Source organism: Quercus suber, unplaced genomic scaffold (genome assembly GCF_002906115.3).
Source record: "Quercus suber isolate HL8 unplaced genomic scaffold, Cork oak 2.0 scaffold_393, whole genome shotgun sequence".
Taxonomy (NCBI): domain Eukaryota; kingdom Viridiplantae; phylum Streptophyta; class Magnoliopsida; order Fagales; family Fagaceae; genus Quercus; species Quercus suber.
In genome coordinates, this window is record NW_027069845.1 from 103,953 (window position 1) to 125,872 (window position 21,920).

The window sequence follows — 21,920 nt, forward strand, 5'->3', positions numbered from 1 at the left end:
TTTTTTATATTTAATAAAAAAAATTTGGCTTATTTAAATATACGTCTTTTTTTCTGGTCTAAGGGAATTTACCTAAGTAATTTCAAAATAATATTCAGTTAGTATTATCAAACTATGAACAAAAAAAATACACAAAATAATTGTTTTTTAATAGATTGTAATATATTTATTGTTGCTTAGATTAATTATAGTTGCAAGGTAAAAAATAATACAAGAAAAAAATCAGCTTTAAAAAAAATTATAATATAACTTAGAACTTTATTATTTCCTTAATCAAACAAAAGAGGACAATAATACAATCAGCTTTACAAGTATTGAGGATAACTTTTAGAGGTTCATGCTTATTAAAACATTAATGACTTGTTTGGAAGTTTAGAGAGGGAGGAGAGTAGAGGGGAGTAGAGGGAAGGGGAGTAGTGGGGAGGAGAATAGAGGAGAATGATTCACCTTCACCTTATTTGGATGTTTTTAAAATTAGTAAGAGGGAAGAGAATAATTAGCCCTTCCCCTTGTGTAATTTTGTTAATATAATAAGGGTAAATTAGGTAATTTACTTGGTCAATAGTTTATGTAATCTACTCCCCCTCTAAATCTCTCCAATTTGGGGGAATTAAAATTGGGGGCTAGAGGGAGTCCAAACCCCTCCAAACTCCTCCAAACCCCTCCCCCTCATTCTTTAAAAAACTTCCAAACAAGGTAATTGCATTACTCTCCCTCCCTCTACTCTACTCCTCCTCCTTTTTTAAACATCCAAACATGCCATAATGGCTTTTGAACTTAACAACAAGTTTGGCAGCAGTGTAAGTTGCAGAATTAAGACTTCTCCTAACCCAATTAAGCTTACACTTGAAAAAAAGGTTTGTTAATTTACGGGAATTGCAAATAATATATACTAATAGACCAATCGACTAGATCACCCTTTGCATCGAGACTGTTAACACAAATTCGGCTGAAACCAATGTAAATGATCTAAGATGGCTGTTGGGCCTTATAAAAAAATGGCTGTTGGGCTTACCTTTGTGAGACAATTTTCAATGGGCTCAGTGACATGCACATTTAGGAATGCGTGAACTGCTCCAATTTTGTATGCCGTAGAAATTTAAGTAAAATTTCGACTAAATATGCGATTTTATCTGTGTTCTAGAAGAAGAAACAGAATAGTTAAACAGAATAATTTTCCTTGCTCATAATCAATTAATATTCCATTAAATAAGTTAAAGTTTATATGCAAATGTTAACAAGCACAGCATAGGTGCTTGTTTAGGTTTTACTAAAGTGGGTCTTATTTAATAAAAAAATTAAATAAATAAAAGAAAAGGACATAAATGTTAAAACTAGTTCTTTTGGTTATTTTAATATTTTTTTCCTCTTTACAAAGTTGGTTTCACACTGAAAAAAAAAATGACATAAAGTTGTAGAAAAAAACAACTAGCTATACCAAAAAAAGTCAAAAGTTGCTATTAATTGGTACCGTGAATGGACAACTCACAGTACCAATTAACACAACCCTTTATTTATTTATTAGTAAGTTACACAAATAATAAGAGCCATTTCACTTTTTGACTTTTGTCTCCAAAAGAAGTCCTTTCTTCTTTGCAGTAATTTTTTGATGGAAATTGTTTGACTTTAATAACCAATAGAAGTCCTCTCTCCTCTCTTCCTCTTATCTCTTCACGCCGAATCCATCTGCACCTGGTACCAAGATCTCATCTCACCCACACAGTCAGAGCAACCAAGCGGCATTAATCTCACCCACCTCCATAACTCCCCTCACCGACCCATCGCCATTAAATCCTTACCGACCCATCCAAAAGCGTCTTCTACACACTCAGCTTACACCGCATCACCAACCTTAGTCAATCACATTAACCCCTTGCTCAGAATCATAATTCTATGCCCAACTGCCCCTAATCCTTGTAGAGATCCCACCCTCACCGACAAAACTTTGGTACTAACCAAAAGCCAAACTCACACAGTGCGAAAGGCTTGGTCAGGCAAATATTTGTAATTTTCTTAATTTCTTGTTGCAACTTTCTTTCACATCCCAATCTAACTCAAATCAGTTGACATTAATCCAGCTTAGGGCTTATTTAGTCCCACATCTTCATTCAGATGGAAGCCTCATCCTCCTCCTCCTCACCTCCCTTGTGCTATACAGAGCATCAATGCCCTCCTCTGCTTCCTCCTCTCACCGTGTTCCCTTATTGGTAGGTCTACCTAAATGTAAACTGTTATAATTTCATAGGTAGTCAATCATTTGTTTATTTGTTCTGTTATAATTTTGTACCTAGGTCATGCATTTTGTCTTCATTTTGTAGTCTTTGTGTTGTTGCCTTTAAATCCTTGAGATCAGTAGGTGTAAGTGTAACTATAAACTATAAATATGTATATTTTGTTACCTCCCCCCTCCCCCTTATTTTTTCCTGAAAAAATAAACAACAAGGCTGGCCATTATCCCAACAAAGAGTAAGTAGATGTATGGATAAAGATGCTCTAAATACCAATTTCTTTTTTTCCTAGCAATTTTTTTCCTTCTAATTTGCATCATTGAGCCGTGTATTTTCAAAACTAAAGACTTCCTTTTATATAGTTAGAAGAGTTTCTCCTTTTATTACACTAATAATACACTAAACTATTTGTAAGTTGAAACTGTGGAGTGAATAATCTTAGCTTTTGTTTACTATAAGATTAAATAACATGAGTCCTGCCAAGGAATTATAATAACGATTGTTGTTGATATGAGTTACTGAGAAATGATTGTTGTTGATATGTAATTTATGTCTGTACAACTCCATTATAATTACTAGAATTTTTGTATGTTCTTCAAATGTGCAAATTCTTGTTAATCCTCTTTGCTAGCAACCTTGCAGCCACTTAATTTATTGGGTTCAATTATCATGTATGATCATTTATGGTCCTTGGCCTTGCTTATATTAAAATTCAGAAAATCTATCTTAAAATTTCCAAATTTAGACCTTAGTTTCTCTTATATGCCTACTGCTTGGTACTTTTAGTGAGTAGGAAGTTAATGTTTTTTAATCCGTATCATACAATTTCAAATGACAAGTCTATGTAAGTATACCAAAATTTATTTAGAAGGAAGAGAGAACAACTGATGCCGAGGATGGGAAGTTGTGGCCTTCCGCAGTCGAGAAGCATTTCATTGATGAATTGTTAGAAGAGGATGCTAAAGGGAATATGCCTCAAGGCCAGTTCAAGACTGGAACTTGGATAGCCGTTATGAATGAGTTTAACAAACACACGAATAAAAATTAAAATAAGACACAACTTACACAAAAATATCAATGAATGAAAGGTCAAAACCGCACATTCTCCCAGTTCATTGGACATATGGGAATGGGATGGGACCCCATTGCAAATACGGTGACGGGCAGTGAGGAAGCATGGGCTGCTGCAATTGCGATAAGTCCTTTAACATACTCCAAACAAAATTTATTATAATTTGCTATATGCATGGTTTATGGTTGTAATTAAAATGTCGCTGAAATCTACCTTGTTTTCATAATAGCATGGCCCATCTTTTAAACATTGAATATATTCACAACTAAAAAAGAGAAGAAAATCAAAAACAAAAATGTTTATATGGACCAGCACTATGTTGTAAGTGTATACGTATTAGAAAAGCAGTTTGCTAGATCTTTGTTTACCTTTCCTTGCATATCAAGAATATGGAGTTTATTAAATGGTGTATTAATAAATAGTGTGCTGAAATAGTTTTTTTGTAGCATTTTCTCATGATGATGCTTTTAGAAATGGAATAAAATATGATCTAAGGGGTTTATTATTGTACAATATATGTGTGATTTTGGTATACAGTTAAATTTTGATGAATTGCTGTTACTATTTCTATTTTTGGTATCTAAGAGTGGATGGTTATTATAGGGTTATTATAATTACCCATCTGATTTGTATTGGGTTTTATATGAATAAGTCATCTAACCCAATATATATGGTTGTTTATAGATCAATCATAAATTCAAGGACTTAAAAAAAAAGGGGCTGCAACACTACGAGCTGTTGGCCAGGCTTTTCAATTCAAACATAGCCACAGATTTCCTCCAAATATCATCTGCCCAACCAACTCCCAACAGTGACAAAGAGAGAGCTGGATGTAGCCTTCCTATCATCAGGGGTACATGTCAATGTCAACACCGATAGTATGGACGACATGGAGGAGCTGCCCACATCGAGTGAAGCCCAAAACCGGAGGTGAGCTGAAAAGCAGCTAGCTGAACTGTTTCATTCAAGTGGAAAAAGAAAGAAAGGGCACTCCCTTAAAACCATGATTGAGGCAATTTGGGGGTTTACTGACATGAGGAACCGGAGGGGGAGAAAGTCCACCAACATAGGAGAGTCTGGTGTGAGGGGTGACATTGAGTCAATTACGCAAGCTATAACACTGCTCAACCAGCACACCGATGTGGATCATGTCACGTATTGCAAGGTCGTGTAGGAGCTTCATAACCACAAGAGTAGAACCGCTTTTTTTGCTATGACGGTCGATAGAAGAAAGGTTTGGATTGAGTTTATTGGGGGTGGACTGCAGTAGTGGTGGGGGTGTTTGATGGTGTGCACCATTTAGATAGCCTAGGAAGTTAATTAGTACTCTTATTTTGCTTTAATGTGAATAGGTAAAGTCTGTATTATGTTAATATTTTGGACAATATTTGCATGCTGCCTTCCTTTATTATGTTGAATGCTTTGGACATCTATGCTACTTATGTAAGAAATATGTTTTGTGGTTGTCGTCTCTTCTATGAATTGCTTTGTTTGGTGACATATATATTTTTTAGAAAATATAATGTGTTTTTTACGGAATTTCTGTGGTACACACAGTAACATCTATATATATATATATAGATGTACTTCTTTTATAGTGGCCGATGTAAACTTATTGGCTGCCCACAGGTGTGATTTAGTTATGGCTGACACCGATTCAAATTATGATTTAGTCATGACTAACCCTGATTCAGATGAGTACAATAGTGAGGTGGAGCTCAAGATTGCCACAGCCTACGTTCAACTATGTATATAGTACGTGCAAAAGTACTATATGAAGCGACCCATGTGCACTAGTATCTTGAGTGGGAGGTCATATGTGATTAAAGTACTAGAAGGAAATCCCAAGTGTGTTACTACATATTCCACATGGAATACACCATTTTTAGGCACTTTGTGTAATGAGTTGAAGCGGCTGCACCTATTAGAGGAGGATACTAGTATTGTTTCAGTTGAGGAGGCCGTTGGGACAGTGCTATTTATCGTCAGACACAACGCTGACTACCAACTAACTGCCAACCGCTTCCAACATTCTCTTGAAACCATTCAAAGATAGTTCCGGCATGCCTTGCGTGCTGCTTTGGGATGTCTCATCATTCGGCCCAACGCTGATGTAGCTGAGTTTCCTCATTCACTTCGAGGGAATGAGAAATATTACCCATGGTTTGAGGTATGCTTTGATTTTTCTTTTTTTTAGTTCTTAGATAAATTATCACTTTGATTCATTAAAATGTGAAAGATATGTAATAGAAAATAGAAAGAAAACAATATGAAGGGTGAAAGAGATCTGATTGCATATAAGTTGAATTTACCTAATTAAAGCTACCTATTTTTTTAACAGAAATGTGTGGGGGCCATCGATGGGATGCACATAAGTGCTTCTGCCCCATCTGGTAGGACCACCGCATTCAGAAATAGATGGAGTGAAATCACCCAAAACGTGATGTGTGCATGCAATTTTGAAATGCGGTTTATGTATGTGCATTCTGGATGGGAAGGGAGTGCAAATGATTCACAAGTCATGTAGGACGCACTTAGACATGCCGAGTATGAGTTCCCTTGGCCACCTAGAGGTAATATATATATATATATATTGGTGCATTTGTTTTTGGATTTGTTCTTTGGGATTGACATTTGTTGGGTATTTTTGGTAAGCAATCTGGTCAATAGTAGCTATGTGTTTTAGCCACTTATCATCCACTTTTTTTATTTGAACTTATTTCAAGTAATTCAGTTGGATTTGAAATGTGGATTACCAGAGATGGTTCCCTTATTTGAGCTGAATAATTAAAGTTTCTCACCTCTTTATTAACTTCATCTTTATTTGTAGTTTATGAATTTAGATTGTGTATTTGCATCATCACTTCTATAAATGATAACTATGTTTTTGTGTATTTTTATTGATTTTTCGAGAATCTACATTGTGGTAGTGGAGTTTTGTGATTGAAGTTTTGCTAGTTTATGACATGATTAAAGTAATGATACTTCCACTTTTGCTTTATCCATTGAAAGCTATTTAAAGTTATTTTGCTCTAAACTAGCTCAATGGACTTAGTAAGTTGGATCATTAAGAACTATCGAATGATGAGTTTAGCATATTATTTTACTGTACTAACTTGTCGGAAGCTACTAACATTTCATCCTATACTCTTTACTTTGAATCTGTCATTGGTAATAAGGAACCATAAAAAACTGTCTTTTGCTACTTAGGTCTTAGTGACTGTATGGTGATCATTTTGCAATTTTTACTTTATTGTCACTTAAAAATAGTTGTGTTAGGTAACATTAATTACCAATGGTTATCACTCTTATTGCAGGATCGCACTACCTCAAACAATAGGCAGTGCATTCCTCCCTCCACACAAGTCCGCACGCTACCATGCCCAAGAGTTTCGGGGTGTGAACCGGCAGCCTACTACCCCATAAGAGTTGTTCAATTATAGGCATTCGTCATTGTGGATGGTGATTGGACGATGCTTTGGCGTGTTGAAGGCAAGGTTCCCGATCCTGACTGAAATGCACTCCTTCTCCATCTCTAGACAACGGCTGATTGTGACCGCTTGTTGTGTACTACACAACTTTATCTGCATGTATAATGAGAAGGATCATTTGTGTGTAACAGCGATACAAGCATAACGGGAGTTGCACGCGTAGGCAGTGGGGGCACTGAAGAAGCTTTTAATGCTCGAGCACGAGCGATGTCGGAGTATCGTGATACGATAACTGCTTCTATGTGGGCAGATTACACAGGCAACCATGATTAAGCTTTTTGGGAATAAATTGTAAATGTGGATAACATGGAACTATAACTGTTGTTGACTTTGTTGGCTTGTTTTCCTTGCTTTTTAGTTCATATTCAAGACAGAATCTCCTGTTTTTTGGTTGGTCTTTGAAACAGTTGTCATCACTGGGAACAATTTTCTTTTTGTTTTTGTCATTTCCTCATGTTTCATATGATGGTAAACTAATTCTTGTGTTTGGTATATTATGATGAGTGTTGGGATGAGTTCAGCTTTGGGAATGTATTTATACTAGTAGTTTAGTAGTTTTCTTTGCAATCAATCTGCAAAGAGACAAGCAGAAACCTAGCCAAGCAAGCCAAACACACATGTAATTTAGCATACTTCCCAATTTTAGAACAAGATATTCTCTTCGGTTACTAGTACATTCCAAATAATTCGTGTTGTATAGGCCACAAACAAGTACAAATTTTTAGGCCATCTATGCATATAAGGAAGTCTCGTTTGTAAATGAAGCACACAAGTTTATTTTCAAAGTTTTCCACCACCTAGAAAATCCCAAAATGTATCCGTCAATAGATACAGCAATACAATATGCTGACTCAAAATTTTTAGTTTTGATATAAAATGCAACTTCAAAGTACAAGTCCTATCCTACGCCAATAACATGCACTTAATTGTGTATTTCTGCCCATACTATAACAGCAACTTAAACAACCCTCCAACCAAACCACATGCAGTTTTCTAATAAAAGATGAGAAACAAACCAGATGCAGTTTAAAGTATACAAAATACTGTCATAAGCAATGACTACCCACACCAAAAAGGAATAAAGTATGGGAAAATAAAGATAGAAAGTATCATTGAGTCCTTTAGGACTACAGACTACATAATAAGTCAACTAACTATCTTGGCAACTTAGATTACTAACCTGTTAGAATACTGTGGGATAGGCATTGGATTATGTTAAAATAACAGGTTAGCAATCTAATTTGCCAAGATAGTTTGGTTGAATTGTTAAAATAAATCGCATACAAATTTTGCAATTCCACTATCTCCGAGAGAATACAAGAGAGCTATTTATATATAGCTCTATGATCTTAGTTGTACGCATTGGATTCCCTCCTAACAAACTATAATTTGTTACTCCCTAACTAACTCTAAATCTGTTGTGCATAATTTGCTAAAACATCAATTTCAAGGGAATATAAAACATTTTCAACTTCAAGCAAAAGGTCAATGAAAATTGGAGCATTCATATTGACTATTAAGCCAATAACATACTATTGTAAAAGTACTATTAAGCCAATAACATACTATTGTAAGAGTCAAGAGTTAGCCCCATACATATACCTAACACTAGCAAAATGGATGACTCAAGATTGTCCAAAAATAGTACACAGCGCATCAAGTTCATAAGGAGTTGGTAGTACATAATAAGATAATATGGTTACACAACAAGAATGAACACATCATCATAACAGTTTGATTTACACCATTGTCATAGTTAGCAGTAGTGCAAGCGTGGCGCATAACAAACACCATCCAATGAACATAATCTTGACCATTTTTTTGGTCTGATCTACGGGGTAAACCTTATCATGCATGACCCTCAATTCCTCTCGCAATACACATAGCTCTTCTTGTAGTTGCTGGAAATCCTCAGCATATGACAATGGCATCTTCAAGGGAATACACTATTGAAAAAACCCACATGCGTCCTTGGGGCAACATTGGAAAAGCTTGTACCGATTCTCATTTTGCTTATCCGAAATCCTCACGCTTGCTCTCAAGCTACAAAAACAGTTGGAATTTCGAAACCGAAGGCCATCGTCAATATCCTCATGCATTGCGCCTGACATCTACAAGAAGAAGCCACAAATCTACTCACTTACACATTACAAAACGTAATCAACACTATTAAACAACCATTTGAACATGCTATCAATTCGTGCAACAAAAACTATAGCAACATATCCCAGAAGACCTTATGGCTATGCAATTTCCTATAACTGTTTTCAATTTTCAGTGCTAGATTAATACAAATTAGAAAACCATCATTCACAGAACCAGAACATAGAAAACCAAAAGTACTCCTAAACCTCACAAAACCTTTCTTTTGATCATTATAATTGAGGAGTTGGCCTCAACAACACCACATTATATCCATCATATCCAAATTGAATTCAACAAAATTTAGTCAAACCTACCACAAAATCATCAAATTCACCAAGCTTAAATTCATGAATAATTAAACTAAACCCAATCAACTAAAACTAACAGTAAAAATTCACTAATGAAACTAATAATCAGCTACGGAGAATTTCATATTAGCTTAAAAATCACACTTAAAAGACCCTCAAATTTCAAACAGCAAGCAAGTAACATTGGATTTTGGTAGCTGAGAAACCCGAGGAAAAACCACAAGAAATTATTAATTTAGAGTTCAGAAGATTTGTTAGGCTTTTTTTTTTTTTGAATCTTCCGATGCTTTCTCAGCAACCAAATGTAGTGTTAAGAAAAATGAAAAATCAAATGGGTTGTAAATCAAATATTGTTTCAATAGCAAAAGATTTCGATAATGTACCTAATAGATTTCGAGAATGTAGGGCGTGTATGTTTGGATTGTAAATCAAATATTGTTTCAACAACAAACAAAGAACAGAAAAATGGGTTTTCCCAATTGGTGAGGAAAAAAAAAAAAAAGAAAAGAAAAAAAGAGTGAGAAATATGTGAGTGAAAAAGGAATTGTTCAGTCTTTAGACAAAAACCCATTGACAAGTAAGGTGAAAGTGAGATTTGAACCTGGATCTTGGAGTGATGGGTCGGTGGCGATAAAAGCTCGATTAGTTGCTAGGTCTTGGAGTGCTGACAGTGGAGATGAGATCTGGGGAACGTGAAGCCCAGCCGTGGATCTTCTGAGGCGTCGATGGAGATGAGGACTGTGCGTGGGTTTGGTTTTCTGCTCTCAGGGAAGAGAAGGGATAAAGAAGGAAATAGAGGAGCAACGGGAATATGATGTATTCTTTCTCCTGATTTAAAAAATGTTAATTTCGTACTTTGGTCAGCTTTTTTTACAATCGTACACACACATACCAAACACATATTTATGTTTTTTGAACACTGAAACATGTTATTTAAACCATGATACCAAACACATTTTTTTTGTTTTGTTTTATAAACACTAAAAACAAGTTTTTCAACAACACTTTTTAAACCACAATTTTTACATCTTTTTAAACAACAATTTTTAAATTCTATAACCAAACAAGTCCTTAATGTTCAATTTTTTTTTTCCTTCTTCTCAAAAAAAAAAAAAAAATTATGAAAATGTTTATGGTAATAGACTTATTCATTTGTCATGATTTTAGGTTATGCTTGGGCTTAGGCCCAAGAGGTCCACTTGCTGTTTTGACCGTTGAACGTCAAACTACCCTGCCCTGGGTTGGACACGTTGTTGGTTTCCACAATGACCATTGAAATCTCTTTATCTTCTGTATTTTTAGCCGTTGAGATACATACCCGTACCTTGACGTGGCAATCTATTTCAAAATTCAAAAAATTGTACCTCTTGATTTGCGTTGCCATGTGTATCACTTTTGTTTTAATAAAAAGTGCTTAAAATGGATTTATAATATATTATATAGGGTACAGCAGACTCTAGAAACATAATTAATATTTTTTTAATAAACAATAATACTTAAGGTATATTGTAATAAGATAATATTTAAATGTATAAATAATGTCGTAAAAAACTTATTTTTAATAAAAATTTTACTAAAAAAAGAGGTTTATAATTCCAATAAACAGTATACAGATCCACTTGAAAAAGCATAAAACCCTATTCTCAAAATAAATAAATAAATAAATAAATAAATAAATGAAACGCAATCGCTAAACGTATTATCGGTGTCTAAATGGATACCAGTAATAGTATCACTTGGATTTAAGTATCACTTTCTGGTTATTTTAGAGTAACCCATAGTTGCACTTGCACCAAATGTCCATCCCTTTTTTCCTCATGTTCTTTTCCCTTCATATGATATATGACACAAAAGCAAAAACCTAAACCTTAAACCAGACGGTCTTAAAACTGAGTCCTTCACTCCCTCCGTGATGTCTCAAGCTATTCGCGAGCGTGTTCCAAACGACGTAGTGGCAGACATCCTGGGTGGTCTACCAGTGGAATCGTTAATCCGATTCAGCTGCGTTTCGAAATCTTTTAACTCCATTATCACCGACCCAACCTTCATTTCCACACACTTCAAGCTCAACCTAAACCAACCCAAATCATCATCAGTATCCCCAAACACTCACACCGGTTATTACCTGCTATACAAGACTTCATCTTCCAAAGAATTGTGTACGGTTTTTTGCAGTAACGACGGCCACACATTGACCCAGATTTCTAGGTTTGAAATCCCCAATGTTTTTGACAAGTGCAGCGTAGTAGCTGGTTTCTGTAATGGAATTTTCTGCCTAGCTAGTTCTGACAATGATCTTCATCATATATCATATTTGTGGAACCCAAGCATTGGAACGTTTAGGAAGCTTCTAGCTACTCGCTTGACCGGCGAGGATTTTAGGATTGTTGTTTTTGGACTTGCATATGATTGTCAAAACAACGATTTCAAGGTTTTGAGGCTTGTGGGTTTTTTTGGAAGAGAAGCTGAGGCTGAGATTTACAGGTTGAGGATGGGTTCCTGGACAAAGATTGTAATATCGATGGAGTCGTTAAGAGGCTATGAACCCAACATTGGAACCATTGTTGATGTTATGCCGCCCTGTGTATTTTGTAATGGAGCTCTGCACTGTATGGCATTTACTCGACAAGGTCGTTTCATTTTGTCCTTCGACGTTAGTGATGAGAGGTTCAGTGAGATAATGGTGCCTCCTAATTTTCGTGATGGAATCATTGTAATGTTTGAACAAGTTGCGGTGTTCAAGGGATCGCTGGCTATTATTGTTTTCTCTCATAATTTTCTCAATCTGGGCATTCCGGGGGGTTGCTTATGCCACATTTGGGTTATGGAGGAATATGGTGTGGCCGATTCTTGGACAAGAAGATTTCTGGTGCCATTAAGGGATTGGGTTTGGGAACCTCTTTTTTATGGCTGCACTGACAATGGTGAACTTTTGATTGAGAATGCCAGTGGGCTGGTTTCAATTGACCCCGAGAGTCAAAATCAGAACATTCTTGCCATTGAAGATTCCAAATGGGTGGGGTTCTCGGCTAATTCAATGGAGAGCTTGGTTTTACTTGATGAGGGTAAGTAAGTGTGAAAATTAACTTTGGCTATTTATATCACTTTCAGTTTTTCCATCATCATTGTGAAAATTGAATTTAGCTATTACATCTTAATTTGTATGTAAGTTTATTTCGTCTGGAAACTATGTGCTTTTGATGCTGAAACTAAGGTTGTAACTTGTAACTGTTTACACCCTTGAGTTCAAGAAATTTCTCAGTACGAATGGGTGAAGTTAGCTGAATTACATTTGAGGATTGACGGTTGGAAGCATTTAATTGAAGGGAATCTTATTGATTTTGTTTTCTCTTTTCAGTGTTCATTTCTTATAAGCAAATTTACAGCTTGAGCAGAGAATGATAGGCTTAGGGTTGCCTTCTGCTAAGAACATGTGTCCTTGACCCTGTTCTGATTAATTCAACCTTGGAGTTAAAGAATCACCTATGCTTAGTTTTTCTTTGTTTCTTTTCTTTTCCTAGGTTTTCCCAGCAACCAAACAGTGGACGTGATTAATTAGGATTGTGGGGAAAAAGCTGAATGAAAAATTGTCTTTTTTTGTCTGCTTGATTTCATTCTGTATTGGCTTTATTTCAAGCCTTTCCTTTTTTCCCCCCCTATAAGCCTCTCTCTGGTTGTTGAAAAAATGTAAGGGAAATGATTGTTAAGTCAGTGTTAATATTAGTTTCTGCACAACCAGTTAATCAAATTAACATCAGTAGGGATTAGAGAGAATGTGGAGGTTTCAAATATTAATAGTTTTGCTGTGTTTTTGTGTTATATATAGGCAGAAGGATTGTTTAGCTGTTTGTGCCTGTGTTTGGTGAAAGTGTAATTGTGGGTGGCGATGTGTATTGAGGTTTGGGAAATTTTCGTCGAGTGTCTACACTTTAGGTGTTATCAAAGTTACAAGTAGTAACAAGACTCTTTAAGAGTATTCCATAGTACTTAGCAGCTCCGAAATGTGCTGAAATGGGGATTTCAGATGGCTAAGCAACTCAGTTCTATTGTGCTTTCACTTTTTGACCATACCAAAACCCGTTAGTTCCATAGCTATTTGTGATAGAATATAGTGGTCACTTGTTCTCAAGCCCAACAACTAGCAGTAGCTGAAATTTTGCTTCCTTTTTAGAAGTTTAAAACAATGGAATCCTGATTGATCATATTTAACAGTGGCAAAAACAAAATATTGCTTTAATATCACCAGTAGTTGTTGATGTAACAATGACATACAGATTTGAAGTACCTGGCATATGCATGTGTTGGACTTTAGGATTGGGAAAGTTGCGTTATTAGTATTATAATTATTTGATAGGTAAAGAAATATTATATTGCAAAAAGACTACTTTATGTACACACAAGACACATAAGTATAAAGAATTTCAGAATGTTATTATGTATAGAAAAGTAACGGCTCTATGAACTCTAGAATGAAACCCCTTGCACTAGACCAATCAAATAAAGAACTAGTGAACATAGCTAACAATGTTATGGTGAGGGAAAGGCTTTGGGATTTATACAATGTTTATGTTTGAAAAGGTACGGTTTAATTGCAAAGGAGGCTAGAAAAGTGAACAAAATGGCTGCAGGAATTGCAATGTAGTAGTGCAATTTACTATTATTGATCCAAAAGGGGGAAAAAGTTGTAGGAGTTTAGTCAGAGGCTGCTTGAAATAATGTAAACAATCTGTACATAATTCCATATATTTAAGTACACAATTTGTATATTTAATGTACTCAAATTTTCAATTTTGTATATTCAATATATACAAATTTTCGAGGAATGTAGACACTTTTTGTATATTTAGAGTACATAATTTTAATTTTTTCAAATAATGTACACAAATTTGGTACATTAAAGGTATGCTATGTCAAAGACCGTATATAAATTTTCAAATAATATACACAATTCTGTATATTTAATATATAAATTTTTTCAATTTCGTACATTCAACGGACACAAATTTTCAAATTTATATATTCAATGTACATAGTTTTTCTCAAATTTGTATATTCAATGTACGTAGTTTTTCAAAGAATGTATACAATTTTGTATATTTAATATACACAAATTTTCGAAATATGTACACAATTCTTTATATTCAAATTACTCAAAATTTCAAAGAATGTACACAATTTAGTACATTCATGGTACACTATTTTTCAAAAAAAAATGTTCACAATTATATACATTCAATGTGCACAATTTATTTTTAAAGAATATGCATTATTCTATGCATCCAACATGCACAAATTTTCAAAGAATGTATATAATTCTGTATGAACATAAATCCGACCTAATATCATGAATATCCTTCAACTTTTATCTCATCTTGTTATTTATAAGCCACGGCTCACTTCAACTTTTCCTACTTTCCATAGAATTTCTGCGACTTTCCTAGCCACTAGTATATTCTTTGAAAAATTGTGCACGTAGAATGAAGGCTTCACCATAATGTTCTCAGTGCGGCAAAGGTGAATATTTGAAAATCTTCTAAATTTAGTTTTCATAGTGATACAAATCTAGGACTTTAGTAAGTGAGCTCTGTATAAAGTACTATTTGTGTTACCAAAATAACTTTCTCAACCAACAATTAATTTTTTTTTTTTTCCCGTAACATATTGCAATGAAATTATTTATCATCAAATATATATTCACGGTTGGGGAAAGTTTCTTATGAATAGAGTAACAAACAATTACAAGAATAACAGGTACTAGAGATTATCTAGCACCTTTTGCTTTGGATATTATCCTTTCCCTTATGCTTTTAACCTCATAGAGGCATAAAAAGAATGAATACAACGTGATGTTTAGCAGCTAGGTCAAAAAGATATACCAATATGCGATAATAGGCTGCCGTCTGAAGGCAAGAATATTGGAATTCACTTCCTTTGCAACTTCATAAATTTCCCTATATCATATACCAAAATATGGATTTGAATCTAAGTAGCTTTGAGCTTCTCCAGTTTATAGTTGATCATATTTTTGGACTGCAGTACACCACTAGGAGAAAGAAGGCGCCGGAGAGCAAGGAAAAATCGACCCTGAAAGAAAATTTGATGATGCAGATAAGTACGAATCAAAGATTTTTGCACGTAGGTGTTTGGGATGATAGTCTTACCCATTGGAATCCCACAAGTGCAAACCAGCAACCTGGCAAACCGTATCCCTTTACAAGCTGAAAACAAGACAAATAGGAGAGAATTGTTAATGCATAAAAAGAAAACCAAAGAGATTTTTATTTTTCTAAAAGGTCTTCAGTAAACCAAGAAATAGATCTCTACCAGTAGTAGAAGAGCACCCAAAGAAAAGCATCCGCTCATTGATAAGCTAATAAATGTTAGATCTCGTCCAGCCTGCACCATAAAACAGATAAATTGATGCTATATACATTATCTTATACAACTGAGTGATCCACCGGAGTATTTTGAGTCAAAACACTAGGCATTTTAGGATCGAACCTGTGGCCTCACACCACCACTAGGGTGGAATTCCATTTTGGCTATAATCCATTAGCAGGCAAAGCAAGTTAGAACCAAGCAGCATAAGTTCATGGAGTTGTGTTTCTTTCTTTTTTTCTTCATTTATTTATTTCTTTAATTTTTTTTTTTTTATCTGGGGGTTGCTAATGTTAAAGTTTTGATAGTTCTTGGTCCAACCACAGCATCAGACATGCAAGTAAAAAAAAAAAAAATCAAAAGATAAAAAGTTCAAGAAAATGTCTGAATTTAAGTTGTCAAACATACCAGCAATGTTCCCTCAAGGCTATGAGTACAGGGCGTCACAGCTAATGAAAGAAAGAACAGAATCAACACCTTGTGCATCTGCATAGACACAAGAATCAGACAATATTCATGTTTCGTTAGTTATGTAAAAAATTAGAATATATTTTTACTTACTAGAGTTGTTTTCTCCAAATTTAATTCTATCCTTAATGTAAGTTACTTGTCATAATTAAATAAAATAGATCCATCTACCAGTGGGTAAAAAGCACAAAGACAATCATCCATCCAGAGCCAAAGACATACAAAGGTTATTTAATTTGCATTTCTTGCCGTTATTATATCTTTTGATGCAAGGAAACTTAAAATGACCTCAGATCTAACTGAATGGAACACAAGTACCACAGGCTTAAGACATAAGTAGCACAAATTTGGTTATCTGATGAAATTATTTAGTGCCAATTTAGTGTATAAAGCAGTTGTCATGCTTTTGCAGTATCTAATTTGGTGCAAAGCTTAAAATGACAATCTCAGAACCAAGCAATATAATCCTCTGTCAATTGTAGAACAGTTCAGAAGATCATTAAGTACGAGAGCGAACAGTTGAAAATTTTAATAAATGTACTTAAAATTAAGTTCTAAACTTCGGAACTAACCTCTTGTATGACATTTAGATCGGGTGTAAAAAGTTTGGGAAGCAACCAAGGAACAGACATTCCTATCGTTGCTATTGCTAATCCAAGTATAGCTCCAATAACCATCAGTGACTTTAGCAGCATCCGAGCCTGTATGACATCATAAACCCATAAGAACACTTGCAACAAACAGAATTCAATATAGATACAGAATTGCAACTAGAACTTTTTATTCACTAGTAATAATATATTCAAAATATCCATTAGACCAAAGAAAAAAGTTAACACTTCAGAACTGATATCCTGACAAAACTCTTTGATCTTCATTTAAGTGACACAACCAAGTTTTAAGGTATGATCAGAAAAGAAGAATATCACTAACCTTCTCCAAACTTTGGTTGACTCCATATAATAACTCTGGCATGAACGATTGCGCAGTTTGAGAGAGAGGTTCACCCCAAACCACACACATGCCGTACATTTGGATCATGACCTAGTGTGATTTGCACATTGTAAAAACCATCAGTTCATTACAGATGGGGAGCACAACAAGGATGAAAGTAACTGTATGAGTAGAACCAACCTGATGAGCCGCAACTGTATTTGTGCCCATAGCTGTAGCAAAATATGTTATGAGAGAATAGAAGGCCACCTGAACATCAGAAACACACAGATGCATAAATATATTCCCATGTGAGCAGATAAAGCAATTGAGCCGAGTAAAATATAACAAACCTTTGAGAACATTGTTACAAAGACTGGAGCAGCAATTGCAAATATCTGCAAAAATTCTTTGGGCGATGGAATGGAGATGGAAAAAGCGCTATATCCTTTTTTGTTAAGAGCGTCAATCATCATATAAGCTGCAATAAGCTGGAATATATCATATTGATTAGTGGCAAGTCTAGCAGTAAATTGTATTCTGTATATTGGGTGAATTAGGAATTTGCAACTAATAAAAAGTGATTGATGCATAAAACCATATATATTAATTGTTTAGTGTTCATTGAACATACTTGGGATGTCATTGTTGCCCATGCTGCACCGGTTATACCATAGTGTAACATATTGCACAGGACTACATGACCAATGGCATTCACAGAACTAGCTACAACCAAAGCCTTCAGAGGTCCCAATGAATCTTTCATGCCAAGACTGGAAATCAGAAGAAAAACCATCAGAATACAATATATATAAGCAAGCATTGGATGTTGATTACATGATCTATTAAATGTGGGGTATATCTTGGCACCAACTTGTGGGGAAGGGGGAATTTGAGAGGAGCAATTTCTTCCTTTAGGCTTTCTATGTTTCTTCTTATTACTCTTGTTAATTCTTTTGACCACAGGAGCTTCTTAGTTGTTGTGAGATAAGATACTAACAACTAATTTTACAGTTCTTTTTTTATTATTTATAATTTAACAACTAATTTTACAGTTAGAGATAAGACATCAACTCTTCATACTATTTTCCAATATCTCTCTCTTATTTCCCTATCTTCATAATCCTGCAAACCATGATCGCTAACTTGGTTGTTCAAATTATTCAATGACAACTTAATGGAAAGGAGTATTTAATTAAGTAGCGACAACATATAAACATAGATGAGATCTTGTCAGGAGAATTGTGTAAAAAAACATGCAGTACCACATAGCTATTTCATATTTAACAAGATTAATATGGCAGTGCTTACAAGCTGACAAGTATGTACAATAATAAGTCAGAAATTATTACAAAACAATCACACTGATACACTGCCAACATATAAGTTCATGATGCATAGGAGAAAAATATAATATTTGCACCTTGCACTTTGAGCAACCAACCCAAAAAGAATTGCAGGCCATGCTAAGCCTCGAATCTACCAACAAAAAAGATAACATTCAGTCAAAAAAGTCCTTAAGAAGAAGTAAGCAGGGAGTGTTTTAATAATCCATAGTAGTAGTCATGGAAAAATGTCAGGCAGAAGATTAAGTCAAATCGTTCAGGTATGCAAGCAGATGATCGACTTGCTCAGAACAATAAGACTTGCAATGATAGAATTTTCTCCATTTGTGCTTGTTTTTTTGTTTAAAAAAAAAAAGAAATGGAAATTAATTTTGGTGTCAAATTCTTTTAAACATTGATGGTGGAAAAATATAAGCAGCAACTTAGAGCCAATATGTAAATGTCAGCCTTCCATATGATGAAGATCGACAGTGGAAAGGAAGATATCAATCTTACAAGGCAAAGGAATAACTAGATTTTATATTTTAAAAAATTATGGAAAAGGAAATGAACCTGGACATATTTGCTTGCTGCAGGTACAATATGCACGTTCTTTGCTCCCGCAAAAGCTGAAAAAAAAAATTACAAATTCATGAATCATTTGAGGGCCTCCGCTATATAATTGCTTTATTGCCAGTTCTTACTGACTAAAAGGTGGCGAAAAATTATGAACGATATACATCTATCCAAAAGTAACTAAAAGATGGAGCAAGCTTTATTACCAGTCAGTGCCCATGGACCCAGGAACTGGGTAAACAAAAGCATCAAAGTCCCACAAGTTATCCCAACAAAGAGCAAGATAGATATTTGATGCTGAACTTCATTTTTATCCTGCATCAATACCATCTAGTCAAAATATGCAGCACAGAACTAAAATGGCAAAAAGGAATTGATTTCATTGTCAGTATCCTACTTGATTTGGAGACTAGAGAATAACTAAAAGAGAGTGGTAACAAAGATTAAGTGATTTGACAAAATAAAGATACATTTAACTCCCCCACCCCAATAGAGAAAATCAACAGTAGTAAAACGCAAAATTGTACTAATATGACAATGCAATATTTATTAGGGTGTAAAATCTCTCACCATACACATGAAAAAATGCATTATTAATCAATGCCCATACTTATTTGGTAGTCATCTGCTGCCTGTTATTCAAGCTATAACAGGAAACTGATTATGATTTTGTAAAGAATGTAGTGTATTCATGGTATATAATGCACCTCTTATTCTCTAACTTGGCGTGTTTTATTGCTTTTACTAGAATATCTAGTTTTGAAGCTTTGAAAAACATAATGGAGCTATTCAAATTCCAGAAGGAAAACATCAATAGCCAACCTATTTTGACTTAATAGCCTAATGCCTATAAAGGATCAGATTAGCACAGAACATACATATAATTAAATTCCTGACATGATAAGGGCAATTAAGAATCCATGTATTTCTTTTAGAAANCAATGTGTCCTAAATTATTTTTTTTTAAAAAGTTTTATTTCTTAATTTTAGAATCAAATATGGGACCACATCATAAATATTCATTAAAGTGAGTTATTAAGTACAAAAACCAAAGAGTATAGAATAAATGAATCGTAAAAAAAAAAAATGCTTCACAATATTTTTTTTTTTAAAAACATGGACAATTTATATTTTATATCTAATAATATCTTTACAAATTTTTTTAAAGAGTTAAAAAAATATAAAAATGACTATCAATAGTATTTAAATTGTATATATAAGAAGTATATTATGCATCTTATTGTATATCTTTAAGTGTATCCATGCATATGCATGGGGTTACAAACTAGTATAAATAATTATTCTATTATAAGAGTTATTACTGCATACCAAACATACCCTTACGATTTGACTCATAGGATGAAATTAATTAACAAAAAATAAGCTTGTAGGGACAAGGGGCCCAAAAATATATGTTAGGCCTTGGACTTGGCTAAGGAGGCTCTATGGTATGAGGACATATCAACAGTAAAGAAGATGTGAGACTTTGAACTTCACGAGCAAACTATGACTATAAAGGATAAGTGAAGTATGCAGAGGAGGAGTATTTCCTCAGCTAACGAGGTGGAGGTTAGAAAGTGTGTTCTGTCATCCAAGGTGACGTTCCAGGAAATTCTATTGATAAGGATATGTTTTGTAAACATACAGGACAAATGAGAGCTGAGAAATATCTAAGAGAAAACTATTACCACCACATTGAATGCTCTGCAGCTAACTCTCTAGCCGCATTAATGAGGAAGTGATACCTGAACGGTATATTTCAACCTTACAAATACTTTCCAGAGACTTAAGGAAGGTGCTAATATGATAGGGATCAACACCAACAATCTAACCTACAGGTAGAGGGCAGAGATGAAGGCAAAGGGAGAGTATAAAATAGGAGAGAGGCAATGAGAGAAGGAGATGGAAATTAAAAGAAAAACACTATAGCAATCAAAAATTAAACTTGTAATCAAACTTGAAAGAAATATATAAGAACTGATCTTCTCGGACTGTATCGATGACGATTTGCTTTAAAATAAACCAGTATATCTTCATTTTTTTTGTCATCTAAATCCACTTTATTTGTTGTCTGATTCATTAAAGCCCAGTTTTCCAACCCACTCTCTACAAATTCATTGTATTGGGCTCTTTAAGCCTAAGTTCATACATCCTTTGGGCTTAGGAACCAACTTGTGACCTTACAAAGCTAAAGGTGACACCCCTTGGTTTTTTTTTTTTTTTTTTTTAATTATTGTCATTGATAAGTTTTTTTTTTTGGTAGATATAATATTATTGATAAGTTACACACGCTTAGTAAGTACTAGCCTCATCACACACGCTTTGCACATGCGATGAAACTTTTTTTTAATTTTTTTTAATTTTGAGTTTAATGTAATTTTTCAATTTAAATTTATCTATTTTTAGTGAGGTTACACAAGAAGGAATTTTCAAGAAACTAAAATTTAGAATTTGAAATAGAGTATATTGCTGAGTTTAGTGTGTACTAGTTTTTTTTAAAAAAATTTATCAAACGTAAGTGAGATATATATAAGTAGAGAGTTTTCTAATTTTTAGGAAGAAAGTTTTTTTAGTAGTTTTTTTTTTTTTTTTTTTTAATTTTGTTGAATTATAATTATAACCTAATTTTCTATTTTTTAAGAGTAAGAATTGTCTAATTAAATTAGGATTATTTTATATATTTTTTGAAATTATAATTAATTAACTTTCTAAATTCTCTTAATATACAGAGACTAGAATCATAATTTCACATTTTATTCTAAAAAGTGAAGAGGTGAGACCTGTTTAGGAATTACTTATTTTCGAGAGAAAAAGCTGACGAACAAACAAAATAAAATGAAAAATAAGCCAATAATGAACCGAATTTGACTTCACCGGATCGAAGCTCACAGTCACAGCTTGCGGCTTGGCTTACTGGCCGTTTGTAGCACACTTAATCCAACGACCTTGTTCTCGCGCCATCTAACTGCCTCAGAAGTGGGGCTCCGATCCAATAT

At 34.2% G+C, this 21,920-nt stretch overlaps 2 protein-coding genes and 1 long non-coding RNA gene across 3 annotated transcripts; 2 read left to right on the top strand and 1 right to left on the bottom strand.

The window, feature by feature from the left end:
• The first annotated feature begins 1,630 nt into the window (after nucleotides 1-1,630).
• Nucleotides 1,631-4,798, top strand: LOC112011822 (uncharacterized). The gene is made up of 2 exons (XR_010624032.1): nucleotides 1,631-2,207; nucleotides 3,985-4,798. It is a non-coding gene; the product is annotated as an uncharacterized LOC112011822 (long non-coding RNA).
• A 6,206-nt stretch (nucleotides 4,799-11,004) lies between these two features.
• Nucleotides 11,005-13,939, top strand: LOC112011844 (F-box/kelch-repeat protein At3g23880-like). Its single transcript, XM_024044181.2, has 2 exons — nucleotides 11,005-12,309; nucleotides 13,823-13,939. Exons 1-2 carry the CDS (start codon nucleotides 11,157-11,159, stop codon nucleotides 13,831-13,833), a joined length of 1,164 nt encoding a protein of 387 aa, XP_023899949.2. The 5' UTR covers nucleotides 11,005-11,156; the 3' UTR covers nucleotides 13,834-13,939.
• A 966-nt stretch (nucleotides 13,940-14,905) lies between these two features.
• Nucleotides 14,906-19,259, bottom strand: LOC112011823 (protein DETOXIFICATION 46, chloroplastic). The gene is made up of 12 exons (XM_065761043.1): nucleotides 19,131-19,259; nucleotides 18,922-18,977; nucleotides 18,447-18,502; nucleotides 17,658-17,796; nucleotides 17,377-17,514; nucleotides 17,225-17,293; nucleotides 17,024-17,134; nucleotides 16,663-16,791; nucleotides 16,031-16,108; nucleotides 15,569-15,640; nucleotides 15,406-15,462; nucleotides 14,906-15,328 (listed from the first exon to the last, which is right to left on the bottom strand). The coding sequence occupies exons 1-12, from the start codon at nucleotides 19,252-19,254 to the stop codon at nucleotides 15,227-15,229; spliced, it is 1,131 nt and encodes a 376-aa protein (XP_065617115.1). The 5' UTR covers nucleotides 19,255-19,259; the 3' UTR covers nucleotides 14,906-15,226.
• Nucleotides 19,260-21,920: the final 2,661 nt, after the last annotated feature.